The sequence below is a fragment of the Rhinoderma darwinii genome, chromosome 5, assembly GCF_050947455.1.
Source record: "Rhinoderma darwinii isolate aRhiDar2 chromosome 5, aRhiDar2.hap1, whole genome shotgun sequence".
NCBI lineage: Eukaryota > Metazoa > Chordata > Amphibia > Anura > Rhinodermatidae > Rhinoderma > Rhinoderma darwinii.
Genome location: NC_134691.1, coordinates 264,767,739 through 264,786,514, shown reverse-complemented (window position 1 = coordinate 264,786,514; position 18,776 = coordinate 264,767,739). Strand labels below are relative to the sequence as shown.

General features: G+C 46.5%; 1 protein-coding gene across 2 annotated transcripts in view; it reads left to right on the top strand.

The window, feature by feature from the left end:
• MYRIP (myosin VIIA and Rab interacting protein) overlaps positions 1 to 18,776 on the top strand; it is a 474,673-nt gene that overhangs the window by 409,860 nt on the left and 46,037 nt on the right. The window contains exon 12 of one of the 2 annotated variants that reach the window (XM_075827100.1): positions 15,143 to 15,205. The exons of the other annotated variant lie outside the window; for it this stretch is intronic. Within the exon in view, the coding sequence (XP_075683215.1) occupies positions 15,143 to 15,205 (63 nt within the window). The remainder of the gene's footprint in view (positions 1 to 15,142; positions 15,206 to 18,776) is intronic. 2 annotated transcript variants of the gene reach the window in all.

The window sequence follows — 18,776 nt, the reverse complement described above, 5'->3', positions numbered from 1 at the left end:
GAAAGTCCTGCAGCTTCTATAATGTTGCTGTAGGCCTCTTGGTATCCTGCCAAACCAAATTTCATCTTGTCTTTCCATCAAGTTTTGAGGGACGTCCAGTTCTTGGTAATGTCGCTATTGTGCCAAATGTAATCCACTTCTTGATGACCGTCTTCACTGTGTTCCATGGTATATTTAATTCCTTGGAAATTCTTTGGTACCCTTCTCCTGACTGATTCCTTTCAACAATCAGATGTAAAGGATCTGCCAGGCACAGCTTCGGGGTTAACTCCCATAATTAATCAGTCAGCACCTGAATCTACATCCCTGAGACTGACTCCAGCTTCCACCACTCAGGCTGGCAGGCTTAGGAGTGGGAGAGCCTACCGCAACCTGGCCAGACTCAGCTAGCTCCCGCCCTCGGTCTATTTAAGCCTGCCCTTCCTGTCCCTCGGTGCTTGTGATTCTTTTCGTGTGGTTTCCTGGCCCAGCTACAGCTCCTTCTATTTTGATCCTGCTCCATTCAGACCCTGGCTTACTGACTACTCTTCTGCTCTTCGTTTGGTACCTCGCACACTCCTGGCTTGACTCGGCTCGTTCCCCACTCTGGTTGCTCACGGTGTTGCCGTGGGCAACTGCCCCTTTCCCTTGCTTGTATTCCCTTCTATGTTTGTCGTGTTTGTCGTGCACTTACTGAGCGCAGGGCCGCCGCCCAGTTGTACCCCGTCGCCTAGGGCGGGTCGTTGCAAGTAGGCAGGGACAGAGTGGCGGGTAGACTAGGGCTCACTTGTCCGTTTCCCTACCCCCCGTCATTACATAATCACAAGCCCATACCTAGTCTACCCTGGTCCCTGACACCACTATGGACCCCCGTGAGACCCTGGCTCAGCAAATGCAGGGTCTCTCCCTACAGGTCCAGGCCCTGGCTCAGAGGGTCAACCAGCCTGATGCTACCTTGGTAGTTCCCCTCACCTCACCTCTTGAACCCCACCTCAAGTTGCCCGACCGGTTCTCAGGGGACCGGAGGGCTTTTCTCTCCTTTCGGGAGAGTTGTAGGCTTTACTTTCGTTTAAAGCCTCATTCCTCAGGTTCTGAGAGCCAGCGGGTGGGTATAATTATGTCCCGGCTCCAGGAACGGCCCCAAGAGTGGGCCTTCTCCTTGGCTCCTGACGCCCCTGAACTTTCCTCCGTTGATTGTTTCTTTTCTGCTCTCGGACTTATTTATGACGAGACTGACAGGACTGCCTTTGCCGAGAGTCAGCTGGTGACCTTACGTCAGGGTAAGAGACCCGTTGAGGAGTACTGTTCTGACTTTAGGAAGTGGTGCGTAGCTTCTTGGTGGAATGACCCTGCCTTAAGGTGCCAGTTTAGGTTGGGTCTGTCGAATGCCCTGAAAGACCTGCTAGTTAGCTATCCCTCTTCTGACTCCCTAGACCAGGTTATGGCTTTAGCGGTACGACTTGACCGACGTCTCAGGGAACGACAACGTGAACGTTTATGTGTTTTCTCCTCCGACTCCCCCATGATGCCTCCCGAAGTTCCGTTGCTTCGTTCCTCCCCAAAAGACTCAGAGATACCTATGCAACTCGGGGCCTCCGTGTCCCCCCAACAACGTAGAGAATTCCGCAGGAAGAATGGTCTCTGCTTCTACTGTGGGGATGACAAGCATCAAGTGAACAACTGTCCTAAGCGTAAGAATGCAGCCAGAGAACTTCCGCGCCAAAGTGATCATCGGGGAGGTCACTTGGGCGCACAGGTATTTCCTGTAAATAGGAAACGTACTAAGATCTTGCTTCCCTTTCAGGTCTCTTTTGGTGGTAGGTCTGCTACCGGCAGTGCCTTCGTGGATTCAGGGTCCTCTACTAATATCATGTCTGTGGAATTTGCTATGTCTCTTGCTATGCCTCTGATTGATTTGCCTAAACCTGTCCCGGTAGTGGGTATCGACTCCACTCCTCTTGCTAATGGTTATTTTACACAGCATACCCCTGTTTTTGAACTCCTTGTTGGCTCCATGCATTTGGAGCAGTGCTCTGTACTGTTGATGCAGGGATTATCGTACGATTTGGTTCTAGGCCTTCCCTGGTTGCAGTTGCATAATCCCACGTTTGACTGGAATACTGGGGAGCTAACCAAATGGGGTAATGAATGTTTTACGTCATGTTTTTCTGTTAATTCTATTTCTCCCCCTGAGGAGGCGAACACGCTACCCAAGTTTGTTCAGGACTTCGCTGATGTTTTCTCTAAGGAGGCCTCCGAAGTGTTACCTCCTCATAGAGAATACGATTGCGCTATCGAATTGGTACCAGGAGCTAAGCTTCCTAAGGGTAGGATATTTAATCTTTCTTGTCGTGAAGCCATGAGAGAGTATATCCAGGAATGCCTGGCCAAGGGTTACATTCGTCCCTCTACTTCTCCGGTAGGTGCTGGCTTCTTCTTCGTAGGGAAGAAGGATGGTGGTCTTAGGCCATGCATTGACTACCGTAGCCTGAATAAGGTCACGGTAAGGAACCAGTATCCCCTTCCTTTGATTCCTGATCTCTTCAATAAGGTTCAGGGGGCCCAATGGTTCTCTAAGTTGGATCTACGGGGGGCGTATAACCTTATCCGCATCAAAGAGGGGGATGAGTGGAAGACTGCGTTTAACATGCCCGAAGGCCATTTTGAATACCTCGTCATGCCCTTTGGGTTGTGTAATGCCCCTGCGGTCTTCCAGAATTTCATAAATGAGATTTTGAGAAATTACCTGGGGATATTTCTTGTAGTGTACCTTGATGACATACTGGTGTTTTCCAAGGACTGGTCCTCCCACATTGAGCATGTCAGGAAGGTGCTCCAGGTCCTTCGGGAAAACAAACTGTTTGCCAAAACCGAAAAATGTGTGTTTGGGGTACAGGAAATACCATTTTTGGGTCAAATCCTCACTCCTCATGAATTCCGCATGGACCCCGCCAAGGTTCAGGCTGTGGCGGAATGGGTCCAACCTGCCTCCCTGAAGGCGTTACAGTGTTTTTTGGGGTTCGCTAATTATTACAGGAGATTTATTGCTAACTTCTCGGTCATCGCTAAGCCTCTTACGGACCTCACTCGCAAAGGAGCTGATCTCCTCCACTGGCCTCCTGAGGCTGTCCAGGCTTTTGAGGTCCTTAAGAAGTGCTTTATCTCGGCCCCGGTGCTGGTTCAGCCCAACCAAATGGAGCCATTTATCGTGGAAGTTGACGCATCTGAGGTGGGAGTGGGGGCTGTCTTGTCCCAGGGTACCAGGTCCCTCACCCATCTCCGCCCCTGTGCCTACTTCTCCAGTAAGTTTTCGCCAACTGAGAGTAACTATGATATTGGCAACCGCGAACTCTTAGCCATTAAATGGGCATTTGAAGAGTGGCGCCACTTCCTGGGGGCTAGGCACCAGGTAACGGTCCTTACCGACCACAAGAATCTGGTTTTCCTAGAATCTGCCCGGAGGCTAAACCCGAGACAAGCTCGATGGGCGTTATTTTTTACCAGATTCAATTTTTTGGTTACCTATAGGGCTGGGTCTAAAAATATTAAGGCTGATGCACTGTCGCGTAGCTTCATGGCCAGCCCTCCTTCGGAGGAAGATCCTGCTTGTATTTTGCCTCCAGGTATAATCATTTCCTCGATCGATTCTGATTTAGTCTCTGAAATTGCTGCTGATCAAGGTTCAGCTCCCGGGAACCTTCCTGAGAACAAGCTGTTTGTTCCCCTGCAATTCCGGCTAAGGGTACTTAGGGAAAATCATGACTCCGCACTATCTGGTCATCCAGGCATCCTGGGTACCAAACACCTCATTACTAGAAACTATTGGTGGCCTGGGTTGCCTAAAGACGTTAAGGCCTACGTCGCCGCTTGTGAGGTTTGTGCTAGGTCCAAGACTCCCAGGTCCCGACCAGCGGGCTTACTGCGTTCGTTGCCCATTCCCCAGAGACCTTGGACACATATCTCCATGGATTTTATCACCGATTTGCCTCCATCCCAAGGCAAGTCGGTGGTGTGGGTGGTAGTAGACCGCTTCAGTAAGATGTGCCACTTTGTGCCCCTCAAGAAACTACCCAACGCCAAGACGTTGGCTACCTTGTTTGTCAAACACATCCTGCGTCTCCATGGGGTCCCTGTCAATATTGTTTCGGACAGAGGGGTACAATTTGTTTCATTGTTTTGGAGAGCCTTCTGTATGAAGTTGGAGATTGATCTGTCCTTCTCCTCTGCCTTCAATCCTGAAACCAATGGCCAAACTGAGAGGACTAATCAATTTCTAGAACAATATTTAAGGTGTTTTGTCTCTGACTGTCAATATGATTGGGTCTCATTCATTCCCCTCGCCGAATTTTCCCTTAATAACCGGGTCAGTAACTCGTCAGGGGTCTCCCCCTTTTTCTGTAATTTTGGGTTTAATCCACGGTTCTCCTCCGTTTCACCTGGTAGTTCCAACAATCCCGAGGTAGAGGTCGTTCATCGGGAACTGTGCACAGTCTGGGCCCAGGTTCAGAAGAACCTAGAGGCGTCCCAGAGCGTACAAAAAACTCAGGCTGATAGAAAACGTTCTGCTAACCCCCTGTTTATGGTCGGGGATCTGGTGTGGTTGTCGTCTAGGAACTTGCGTCTCAAGGTTCTGTCCAAGAAGTTTGCTCCCCGGTTTATTGGGCCGTATAAGGTCATTGAGGTCCTCAATCCTGTCTCCTTCCGGCTGGAGTTACCCCCGTCTTTCCGTATACACGACGTGTTTCATGCCTCCCTCCTTAAACGCTGCTCCCCGTCCTTGGCTCCCTCGAGGAGACCTCCTGTTCCCGTCCTCACCCCTGAGGGGGTGGAATTCGAGGTGGCCAAGATTGTGGACAGCAAGATGGTCCAAGGCTCCCTCCAGTACCTGGTCCATTGGAGAGGATACGGGCCCGAGGAGAGGACTTTGGTACCCACCCGGGATGTTCACGCTGGGGTATTGGTCAGGAGGTTCCACCTGCGTTTCCCCAGTAAGCCAGGTCCACTTAGAAAGGGTCCGGTGGCCCCTCATAAAAGGGGGGGTACTGTAAAGGATCTGCCAGGCACAGCTTCGGGGTTAACTCCCATAATTAATCAGTCAGCACCTGAATCTACATCCCTGAGACTGACTCCAGCTTCCACCACTCAGGCTGGCAGGATTAGGAGTGGGAGAGCCTATCGCAACCTGGCCAGACTGAGCTAGCTCCCGCCCTCGGTCTATTTAAGCCTGCCCTTCCTGTCCTTCGGTGCTTGTGATTCTTTTCGTGTGGTTTCCTGGCCCAGCTACAGCTCCTTCTATTTTGATCCTGCTCCATACAGACCCTGGCTTACTGACTACTCTTCTGCTCTTCGTTTGGTACCTCGCACACTCCTGGCTTGACTCGGCTCGTTCACCACTCTGGTTGCTCACGGTGTTGCCGTGGGCAACTGCCCCTTTCCCTTGCTTGTATTCCCTTCTATGTTTGTCGTGTTTGTCGTGCACTTACTGAGCGCAGGGACCGCCGCCCAGTTGTACCCCGTCGCCTAGGGCGGGTCGTTGCAAGTAGGCAGGGACAGAGTGGTGGGTAGACTAGGGCTCACTTGTCCGTTTCCCTACCCCCCGTCATTACATCAGATCCCTTTGATGTGTTGTAAGCTCTTTACGGGCCATGGCTTTTGCTGTGACATGCAACAAAGTAAATGTCAGGAAAATCTTAATAGAACAGCTGAACTTTATATGGGGTTACTGAGAATAACTTTAAATAATGGCAGCTGTGTACTGACTACTATTTAACATGAGTTTAAATGTGATTGGTTAATTATGAACACAATCACATCCCCAATTTTAAGAGGGTGTTCACACTTATGCAACCACATTATTGTAGTTTTGTTATTTTTATGTTTCCCCTCTAAATGATTTCAGTTTGTTTTTCAATGGAATTGCACAAATTATGGGTGACATTAATGATGGAAAAAGTTCTGAAATTATTCATCTTGTACTAAAAACCTGGCATTTTAACAGGGGTGTGTAGACTTTTGATATCCACTGTATGTATATATCAGGACTTCACTGTATATGAAAGCAAGGTTGTTTAATTTTATCCCAAGTGAGCGACGTTTCAATTCAGCACAGAACTTTTCTCAAGCTCTGTGTTGAATCTAAACTTCGCTCACTTGGGGTGAAATTAAACAACCTTGCTTATATCTACATTGATGTCCTGGTGCCGTGCCTGCTTCTATCGTTTTATTTACATTCAAATTGGGGAACTGATTCAGCCTCTGGTAATGTGCGCATTTCCTGATATTCAGTCTGTTTGGAGTGCTGTGTTCATTTTTTCTGGACTATGTACGTATGTATATATATATATATATAATATGAATAGATTGGAGAGCAGATGATAATATGCATTTTAAATGCAACATATTGTCATTAATGAATGGATGAATAGTAATAGCTGGGCAAAAGAAGATCTCAAAATACGATCATACCATTTGTGATAAATATTGAGCATAGGCATATGAAGCTCATTTTGATATTGTGCACCGGAGGCCGGGACAGGATGAACGAACAGCATGTGTACTACTACGCACATTCCAGGCAAAATAGCCATGTTCTTGAATGCATAGGCAACCGTTTCAAAAACACTGCTTTCATAGGCATAGTTCTCATTTAATAGTACTAGACATAATGTGAATACAATATTACCAGCCCCAAGGTCCATACAGCAGAACTAGCCATAGTGTATAAATACATTCACAATTTTAGTTGTAGTGCATACTGTATGTAAAGTAATATTATCATCATGGTGCGTACAGTAACACAGGGAAAAGAAGTGAGCGAATAAGGCATATAAATAGGTAACAGCCACCCACTCAGATTTCTGGCATATGATCTTGGATTTCCAAATAATTCAGAGCTTTTTGAAAGAGGTCAAGCATCTCCTCTCTGAGGACATAGGCATTCCATTCCTACATTCCCCAGAGGTTTGTCTATTTTGAGAAGGAGACACGGCAACACCACCTATAAATATTGCTTCGGGAAACCCTATTTCTGGACAGGAAAGCAATAGCTTTACGTTGGTTGGATGGAACGTAAACCCCCTTCACTTTCTATGTGGACAAATCTTGTTAACTCCATAATTCCATTCAATTGAATAGTTTATAAAGGACGTGATAGTCCAGAAAAATTAGATAAGGTGTGGGGTTTGTGGTGTTCTTCTCGGGCAATTATCAGGCAAACGAGCGTTCACAGAACGATGCATCGGCTGATTATATCGTTTTAAATGCCAAAACTATTATCGTTGTCGGCAGCACATCTTCTTGTGTAAACAGAGAGATGTGTTGCCGACATGATGGAAATGTATGGGAATGAGCGATCGGAATAACAAGCGCTTTTCCCCATACTATGTTCTTGTGAAAGGAGCAAACGTGCACTGATCAACGAGCTGCCTCGTTGATCGGCGCTCATTTACACGACCTATGTCAGGTCGTGTAAGACTACCCTTACTTTACACTCCCCTCAATCATACTCCTCATCCCTGCTATTTCTCCATAGATAGGTCATCTTTGGGACCTAGCGATATGGGATCCGTGACCTCTAATGTCATAATCTGTATCTGTGTGGTTATGCCACTTCAATGACACCACTGAATGCAACCAAGTCTTGATATCTCTATGTAATTTGAGACCCCAATGTACTCTAAGGGCCTGTTCAGACGTGGCAGAATTCTGCAGACACTGTCCGCATCAATGCCGCACATAATCTGCGCTGCAGATTCTGTTGCACCTTTGCCTAAAATGTTAAGTAAAATGCTGCGGATTAGTCGTTGCGGATTCAGGTGCAGTTCACACCCTGCTCTCTTTAAAAACATTCCATCTCAGTGTGGCTATAGACCTCGAAACACATAGGTCCAGCCAGAATGATGAAATATCCTGTTCGCGAAAGCAATCCGCAACGCAACACACATAACATCTGCAGATTTCATTGCGTAATTCTGCAACTCCATTGAAGTCAATGGAGAAATTCCGCTACAAGTATGCATTAAGTCAGCAACAGCCAGTGTATGCTGCGGACACCAAATTTCGCACCGCAGCCTATGGTTCGCAGCGGAGTTGTCCGCAATGTCTGCACGAAGATAGCTTAAGGGCATGGCCCCACGTGGCGTATTTCTTCCGCAACTGTCCGCATCAATGCCGCACAGAATCTGCGTTGCAGATTCTGTTGTGGATCTGCCCAAAATGTGCAGTAAATTGATGCGGACTGGCCGTTGCGTATTGAGGTGAAAGTACTTCCCTTCTCTCTATCAGTGCAGGATAGAAAGAAGGGACAGCACTTTGCCTAGTGAAAGTAAAAGAAATTCATACTTACCGGCCGTTGTCTTGGTGACGCGTCCCTCTTTCGGCATCTAGCCCGACCTCCCTGGATGACGCGGCAGTCCATGTGACCGCTGCAGCCTGTGATTGGCTGCAGCCGTCACTTAGACTGAAACGTCATCCTGGGAAGCCGGACTGGAGGAAGAAGCAGGGAGTTCTCGGTAAGTATGAATTCTATTTTTTTTACAGATTGATGTATATTGTGATCGGTAGTCACTGTCCAGGGTGCAGAAACAGTTACTGCCGATCGCTTAACTCTTTCAGCACCATGGACAGTAACTATTTACTGACGTCGCCTAGCAACGCTCCCATAATAACGGGTGCACACACATAGTCACCCGTAATTATGGGTGCACACACATAGTCACCCGTAATTACGGGTGCACACACGTAGTCACCCGTAATTATGGGAGCCCAATTGACTTCCTCAGTCTGGCTGTAGACCTAGAAATACACATAGGTCCAGCCAGAATGAAGAAATGTCATGTGAAAAAACCAATACGCTCCGCAGCACACATAACATGTGCATGACATCTGCGGACTTCATTGCAGAATTTAGAATCTCCATTGAAGTCAATGGAGAACTTCCGCAATGAGTCCACAACCAGTCCGCCACACGTCCGCAACATCCATTGTATGCTGCGGACACCAAATTCCGCACCGCAGCCTATGCTCCGCAGCGGAATTTTCCGCATCATCTAAACGAACCCTACTAAGAAGCTGTGGAAGGCAATGAAGAAATGGGTCCGCTGCGGATTAACGCTGCGGAGTGTCCGCAGCGGAATTCCAGAGCAATTCCGCCACGTGGGGCTTTGCCCTAAAAGGTGTGGAAACCAATGGACAGACTGTCTGCTGCGGATTTCCAGTGCGGACTGTCCGCAGCAAAATTCCACAGCAATTCCGCCACGTGTGAACGTGCCCTAATACCTGATCTTTGTGCTGCTTCACACACTGTCCATTCTGTGTTCTGTATACGTTTTAATAAAATTAGTTTAAAAAAAAAATAGATAACAGTAACAAGCTCAATATAACATTTATATTACCATTTATAGACAGAGGTAAAACTACCACCATAGAGTGATGCAATAATTCTACCACATGGACCAAATAATAGCACCATAGAGGGACTGAATAATAACACTAAAAAGTAAACAAATAATATGCCCATTCAGTGACCAGAAAATACCACCTCACGGTGGGTGAACAATGCCACCACACAGTGACTGAGAAAAGCGCCATACAGTTACCATGCAAGAGCCATAAAATAGACATACAGTCTCTCCTATACAGTAATCAAATAATGCCGCCAAATAGTCCCAAATAACCGCGCTATACAAATGGTTTTTAAAGCATTATTACACTGCAGATTGAAAAAAAAAACTTAAGTAAAGTAAGCAATGATCTGGCGCATACAAAAGGCGCGCACAAGTATCAACATTTATAGGATATCTAGTTACTCACTGTCAATTTCTTCTGTGGCTGTAGTCTTTCACTTTCCATTTTTTTTCTATCTGGTTCAGGCTATCATGACGGCTATTTCCAGTAATAACTCGCTTGTGCAAAGTTTGCCACATGAACATCTTTGCCTCTTTTCTATTGCTACGCATCTCTCCACTTTTATGACAACCCCCAATTTCTGTTAGCGCATATGCAAATGTTTTATAAGGCACAGTAACTAAATACAAATCCATCTGCAGTGCTCCATAATTCATGAGATTTCCCCATAGCTAGGACACCCAAGCTGCCCCAATAAAATGTGTTTGACAGCTGACCCTTAGGCCTCATTTACACGAGCGTAATATACGCGCGTGCGACGCGCGTGCTTTTCACGCGTGTCGTACGCACCTATATTACTCTATGGGGCAGTTTAGACGATGCGTGAATTTTGCGCAGCGTGAGTGCGTTGCGTAAAACTCACGACATGTTCTATAATCGTGCGTTTTTCACGCATCACGCACCCATTGAAGTCAATGGGTGCGTGAAAACCACGCATGCCGCACGGAAGCATTTCCGTGCGAACTGCGTGATTCGCGCAAGAGCTGTCAAAAGGATGAATGTAAACAGAAAAGCACCACGTGCTTTTCTGTTTACAAACATCCAAACGGAGTGTCAAATTAGAGATGAGCGCACCGAACTTCACCGGGTTCGGCCGAACTCGTTTTGACCGAACCCGGCAAAAAATGTTCGGGTACGCGACGGCAGGAGACAGTCACTGTCCACGGTGCTGAAAGAGTTAAACTGGTTCAGCACCATGGACAGTGACTTCCGATCACAATATACATGAACGTGTAAAAAAAAAAAGAAGTTCTGAGTTACCGAGAACTCCCGGCTTCTTCCTCCAGTCTGACCTCCCGGGATGAAAATTCTGTCCAAGTGACAGCTGCAGCCAATCACAGGCCAAGCACAGCCTGCAGCCAATCACAGGCTGCAGCGGTCTCATGGACTGCCGCGTCATCCTGGGAGGTGGGGCCGGATGACAAGAGAGGGACGCGTCACCAAGGCAACGGCCGGGAGACCGGACTGGAGGAAGCAGGAAGTTCATGGTAAGTATGAACGTCTTTTTTTGATTCACAGGTTGGTGTATATTGTGATCGGAACTCACTGTCGCGGGTGCTGAAAGAGTTACTGCCGATCAGTTAGCTCTTTCAGCACCTTGGACAGTGACGGGCGTAGACTAGCCTCATCTCTATGATGGCGGCTGCGCGAAAATCACGCAGCCGCGCATCATACACGGATGACACACGGAGCTGTCAAATGCCTTTTGCGCGCGCAAAACGCAGCGTTTTTTGCGCGCGCAAAACGCACACGCTCGTGTAAATCAGGCCTTAAACAGTGCCTGCAAGGTGCTTTAATACACAACACCTGACATAGTGCCCATATACTCAGTGTCAAAGGGTCCTATAAATGAAAATGTAGTAATTTTAAGAAAATTCTTATTCTGGACACCTTTTGCTCTCTACTGTACATCAATATAGGTTACATTTCTCATGTCATACAATAAAATGTATGGTATATCTGTCAAGACTTGTTTTAGTAATCCTAAAGACATTATACTAGTCATCCAAGTGGCTTCCTCTGTTCAACTGAGGTGTTGGAAAAGTTTCCCTAGCCTATTCAGAAGAATCAAGAAAGCTACTTGGATCAGTTGATTTTGACACATGATGAAATCGATTCATATCACGGCTTAAACATGTCAGGAAAAGAATAAAGACAGTGTGGTGGACACTTTATTATTTTATTACATACACACATGGAGGCAGGACGGGAGTACGTCGCAATTATGCTCACTGACAACCAGTAGCAAATGCAATTGGTTGAACTAATTTCACACTAGTCTTATAGACTAACTGGAGAAGGGGTACCCCTTGGACTCATTTGTGCCAAATATGCATATTACAGTGGCAAAAATACACACATAAAGACAAAGCCCTGAGACCCCCACGCATTGCTAAAACTTAGCTGCAGAAGTGCTCGTGTGAGCGCTGAGCTGCTTAGTTTCTGTTTGGCTTTTTCTGAAAATCAATGTAGCGGAGTGCAGGCTCAATAGAAAGTCTAAGAGTCCGTACTCCGCTACATCGGCTTTCCAGAAAAAGCCGAGCAGAAACAAAGCGGCTGAGCGCTCACACCAGCACTTCTGCAGCTTAGTTTTAGCGATTGGTGGGGGTCTCAGTGCTCGGACGCCCACCAATCAAAACTTCTGACATGTCACTATGACATGTCAGAACTTTGTTGAACGATTACTTACACACTTTAAGGCCTCATGCACACAAATGTATTTTTTCCCTCCCGTAAATACGGGTCCGGTGTCACCAGTATTCCACCCGTATTTATGGGCACGTTTTCGCTGCAAAATTACACTGCACTAATCGGCAGCCCCTTCTCTCTATCAGTGCAGGATAGAGAGAAGGGGCAGCCCTTTCCGAGGTAAAAGTAAAAGAAATTCATACTTACCCGGCCGTTGTCTTGGTGACGCGTCCCTCTTTCAACATCCAGCCTGACCTCCCTGGATGACGCGGCAGACCGATGCAGCCTGTGATTGGCCTGTGATTGGCTGCAGCGGTCACATGGGCTGAAACGTCATCCCGGGAGGCCAGACTGGAGGAAGAAGCAGGGAGTTCTGGGTAAGTATGAACTTCTATTTTTTTTACACGTTGATTTATATTGTGATCGGTAGTCACTGTCCCTGGTGCTGAAAGAGTTACTGCTGATCTGTTAACTCTTTCAGCACCCTGGACAGTTACTATCCACTGACGTCGCCTAGCAATGCTCCCGTAATTACGGGTGCACACACGTAGTCACCCATAATTACAAGAGCCCCATAGACTTCTATGGGCCTGCCCGTGCTGTAATTACGGCCTAAAATAGGACATGTTCTATATTTTTCAACGGCCCGGTCACCTTCCCGTAAGCATACGTGGAGGTACCCGTGGCGTTTTTACGTTTGTGTGCATGGGGCCTCAGGCTACTCTTCAACCATGCTATAATATAAATCATCTGTCACCAAATAACATAATTAGGTATAGTACAGGGCATTTATTTCTTGGTTCATCACTATGACATGTCAGAAGTTTGTCAAATGTTTAGTTAGCCTTTAATTTTTTTTATCCTGAATTTCAACTTTGAGCGTTTAGTTACACTTTAAAGGGAACCTGTCACCAGCATTTCACCTATTGAACTTTACTTATCCCTCACTGGCCGCTGCTATCAAAAGTTCATTGCCGTTATCCCCTCGTCCAAACTCCTCCTCCGACTGTAAATAATGGTCTGCAAACATGTCGCACCTTTTATCGTAGTAATCCGGTGTCCCTTTGTGTGCACACACCAGAATAGGTGTCATGGTCAGTGGCTGCGGGCCGTCAGGTTCACTCTCCTCCTGACAGCCGTAGCCATGGGTCTGCGAGTGCTGGCCCCAGTCTCCTCCTCAGGAGACACCAGCGCTCACTTCCACTCACCTCAGCCGAGTCCAGTAGGGTGCGCACGTGCGCTCGTGCTCGCTCTTAAAGGGGCAGCGCGCACACCAGACTTTAATGTTAATCAGCTCATGAGTGCCCTGGACTTTAAGAGGGGCCCAGCCCCTTGCTTCTATGCCTGAGCGTTGTTTGCCGTATCCTAGTTTGTCTAAGCAAATGGTCTCCCAGTGTTTTCCAGTTCCCAGTGTTTCCTGTATCCCGTGCTATCCTGATCAAGTGCCATGCTGTGCTGTAGCCATGCTGTGCTGTATTCCACGCCTGTCCTGCTACTTCACGCCTGACGTCTACCTGCTGCCTAGTCCCAGCCAAGCCTGCCTTGTTACTGTCCGAGCTGCCGCAGGTACCCTATACGAACTATATACTGTGACCTGCGCTCTGTTGGCCAGCTGCCATCCCGCCAAGGCGGTATGGCCTAGTGGGTCCACGAACCCTACGTGACAATAGGACATCAATGCACAAGCACAGGATTTTGTGTGCTGGGGGAAAGCGAGGAGCTGTCAATCAAAAGTAAGGAGGCGCTGTAAACTCGGAACAGTGGACTTGAGGAATGAAGATATGACTCTTTTCAAATGAAGATATGACTCTTTTATGCTCATTAGCATACGGTGAAACTGAATACTAAAGCTACAGAGCCGACTAAGACAATTATAGGTTATATAGAAATGCTGGTAGTTCTGGTTTAATAGGTGAAATGCTAGTGACAGGTTCCCTTTAAAGAAGCACTCCACTTAATTTTTTTTATTGCACCCTCCATTTGTACATTGGTGTTTCAGTGGGGTTCTGTGTGCAAAAATACTTACCGATCCCCGCATCTTGTCATTTTTCGCGTCCAGCGCCACTCACGTGATCTTCATTCTGACCTGGTCAGGAATCGCTGCTTTTAAGAAAACCGGAAGTAAGGCTCTCAATGCATTCCTATGGAGCCTTATTCTGGCTCCCTTAAGAATGCATTGAGAACTTGAGTTACGCTTTATTCAAAAGCACAGTGACTCCAGTCAAGTCAGAGGGAAGATCACGTGAGCGAAGCCCGAAAAATACAAGATCCGGGGATCGGTAAGTATTTTTGCACACAGCACCCCACTGAAACACCAATGTACAAATGGAGGGTGCAATAAAAAAATAAAGTGGAGTTCTTCTTTAAGCAACCACCTAGGATTCAGCCGTCTCTCTTTCTAGAGGTAACATCCTAGTGTCTCTAAAATGTGGTCAATAGAATTTCTCACATATCACTCCTATCATTCACAGCAAAGGTAATGTTTGTCAGATATCAGCTCTATGGGCAAATTTATAAAAAAAAAACGTGGCACAAATATGGCATAATGTGCATCAAAAGAAGTTGTATCCACCATATTTCCAATAGGTGTTATTTTAACCTTCGTCTGCAGCATGTATGCCAAATTTCCCCCAAAAAAAAAGAGATGCAACAAGGGCATGGCAACTTGTAATAGTTGTGCCAAAGTTATGGATTTTTTGTTGTTTTTTTGCCACAAAATGCGTATATGTATGCCACGTGTATTATGCCGTATGTGCCATTTTGATAAATATTGGCACAATGATAAAACACTAATGATAAATTTGCCTCCCTGTTCCCTCCTGCTTGCCCTCATTCCTTAAAAAATAGCGGTCAGCACTCCTGACTTTTTTTTTCTGGAGCATCTTTTTTTTAGAACTCTGCATTGTGCTGCCTCTTTGTTATTCCTCCTGGAAATCTACATTTGACCATATTTTTCTGTCCAATTACTTGCATGAAATATAGTTCAATATTTCCCTACTGCATATACAATTCTGTTTTTTAACTGTGATGTAACTTTCTCTTTATTTAACTGCTCTCTGAAAAACACTAGGAAAAGCGGCAGGCTTTAGAGCTCCACTTAAAATTGCAGTTTTTGTCCTCAGTACTGCAACAGGTGAGAACATTTTCTGTTTTTCTCGTGCCATTCTGTTACTCATGCCTGCTTTCCACCAGCATTGTGACGTGCAGGCTGAGACTTTAATTCCGCCTCCACTAGAGGGCAAAGCTTATCTAAATTCATATATTCTTCAATCATATTAAGACAACTATTCTTTTATATTTATAGTTTGTGAAATACACCCTAAGTACAGATTTGAAGTTAGAGTGTGCCATTAGACTTCCAGTCCCCTGGGAGCACTGTAAAAATCTATTCAAATATCGTAGTCAGCGCGACGGGGGACCGCAATGTATGCTAACAGTGTACTCACATACTGCAGTGAGTACACTGCTAATAATTTTCAGTCCCCACATAAACCCTTTAATTTCATGAGTCTTCCTGTCAATATGACATACCATAGGGCGACATGAGAAAAAAATAGAATATGACATGTTATTTTACTGCAGTTACTTGACTTACACATGTCTTACATCAAAACCTCAGTTGACAAACATGGGCAACAAAAAAAGAAACAAAAACACACACGGAAAAAAATACTTGCCAAATGATGATTGAAGGGTGTTGTTATTTTTATATAGTTGTTTAAATAGAAGAAAACAAATCACCTGTAAATAGAAGATATTAGGTAGTCTCCTTTTGCCGAGTTGTAACTTAAAGGTGTTATACCATCACATTAACTTATCACCTATCGACAGGATAGGTGATACGTATGTGTTTGATCGCTGGGGGTTTCACCGATGGGACTCCCACAGGTCAAGATATCGTGGGTCCCGAGTACCCTGAATGAACGGAGTGTGCTGCCAATACATTCATCATCTATGGGACTACTGCAGATAGCCCCAGCGATCAAACATTTATCACCTATACTGTCTATAGGTGATAAGTTGATGTGGTGGGATAACCCCTTTAAAGTTCCTAGGCCTGATATACAATATATATAAAGATGTCACAGCACATTGGTAATGACGAACAAGACGTAACAGCACAGGAATAATAGTCACACAGTACAGGGATGGTGATAATTATAGTGTTATTCCCATACCACCGTCCCGCCTGGTGAGGGTGATCCCCCACTCACGATATAGATGCAGCTCCCAGATCTGGGACCCGCGTTTATGAGAAATTTATGTCATATCCTGTGAATATGCCACATGGGAATAACCCTTTAAGATGACCGTGTTTCACTATACACTATAAAGCACAAATCCATGTTGCAAAAAAGGAATAACAAACTTAGTGATGTCACAGTACATTGCATAATAAACATTGGGCATTCATAGGAAAGGGTTATGACTTTATAGTGATTTTACAGTATAGTTGTAATGCAGACAGTAGTGTCACAGAACAGGGATATAAACACTGAAGTCTTAAAACAGGGTTATTACACACATTGATGTCACAGAATGGGAATAATGCGCACAGTGATGTCACAGAACAGGGATAATTAAAATAGTAACTTTAAAGCTTATGGTTAATGACCACAGTAATTTCACAGCACAGGGATAATAAACACAGCATCATGGGCGTAACTAGGAAATACTGGGCCCCATAGCAAACTTTTGACTGGGTCCCCCCTCCCCTGGGTGCCACACGCAGCCTGGCCTTGTAGATAGTGCCCCCCTGTAAATAGTGCCATACATCCTCCTCCTTCAGACAGTGCTATACAGCCCCCCCTGTAGACAGTGCTTTACAGCCCCCCCTGTAGACAGTGCTATACAGCTCTCCCTGTACAGTGCTATACAGCCTCGCCATACAGTGCTACACAGCGCTCCCTGTAGACAGTGCTATACAGCCCCCCCTATAGACAGTGCTATACAGCTCTCCCTGTACAGTGCTATATAGCCTCGCCATACAGTGCTACACAGCCCTCCCTGTAGACAGTGCTATACAGCCCCCCCCCCTGTAGACAGTGCTATACTTTCAAGTATCACAAAGAGGGACAATCGATGTGGCGCGCAGTGTCAATTTTTTTTATTTTAAGCCTCGCCTCTAATCCCTCCCAATTCCCGCTTATACACATCCATTCAGCCCACACAGTATAATGCCCCCATAGCTGCCACCGTACAGTATAATTCCCACACAGATGCCCCATACAGTATAATGCCCACACAGATGCCCCATACAGTATAATGCCCACACAGATGCCCAATATAATGCCCAAATTCCCCCACACAGCATAATGCCCCATAACTGCCCCATGAAGCATAGTAACGCCCATAGCTGCCCCCACAGTATATTGCCCCACATAGCTGCCCCCACAGTATAATGCCCCCTTACTGCCCTCACACAGTATAATACTCTCCATAGCTGCCCCACACAGTACAATGCCTCCCATAGCTGCCCCACACAGTGTATTGCCCCCTACAGCTGCCCCCATAGTATAATGCCGCACACAGTATATATAATGCTCCCTCATAGCTGGCCCCACAGTATAATGCCCCCCATAGCTTCCCCCACAGTATAATGCCCCATAGCTGCCCCCAGTATAATGCCCCCCATAGCTGCCCCCACACAGTATAATGCCCCCATAGTTGCCCCAACACAGTATAATGCCCCCCATAGCTACACCCACAATATAAGGCCCCCCATAGCTGCACCCACAGTATAATGCCATCCATAACTGTCCCCACAGTATAATGCCCCCAAAGCTGCCCCCACAGTATAATGCACCCATACAGTATAATGCCGCCCCATATAGTAAAATGCTCCTATAGCAGCCACCATATTAGCCCACCTTCCCTACCCAGTATAATGCCCCATAGTGCCTAATAGAAAGTAATGCCCCCATAGCTGCCCCCACACAGTATAATGCCCCCCATAGCTACACCCACAATATAAGGCCCCCATAGCTACACCCACAGTATAATGCCATTCATAACTGTCCCTGCAGTATAATGCCCCCATTCAGTATAATGCCCCCCATAGCTGTCCCCACAGTATAATGACCCCAAAGCTGCCCCCACAGTATAATGCTCCCCATACAGTATAATGCCGCCCCATATAGTAAAATGCTCCTATAGCAGCCACCATATTAGCCCACCTTCCCTACCCAGTATAATGCCCCATAGTGCCTAATAGAAAAATAATAACATAATTACCTACCTATCCCCATTCCCACGACGGGTGGAGGATCATTCTCCTCCGGTCTGTGCTGTGAGTGACTCGGCGCACACAGCTGAGTGAATGCTGGAGCACGGAGCTGTCAGCTCCTTGTTCCAGTATTCAGAAAGCGGGACCAGCGCGGTGAGCCCCAGGTTTAGGGGCCCAGTCGCAATTGCGACCATTGCGACCCCTAGAGCTACGCCACTGTTACAGTAGCCTATGGCAGAGTTGGGAGATAGCTCCCTTCTCTGTCATAGTGTTCAATAGTATCTGCATCCGAAGGATGCAGACACTATTGAATGTGGTGTCGCTACCGCGGTAGCAGCCATAGCGGGTGCTAGTGGAGCCTCCAGGCATGGGGGGCATGCCACTGCACAGCATCATAATATAAGGCTGGGTTCACACAACCTATTTTCAGGCGTAAACGAGGCGTATTATAATGGGTTTGCCGACGTACTGTGCAGAC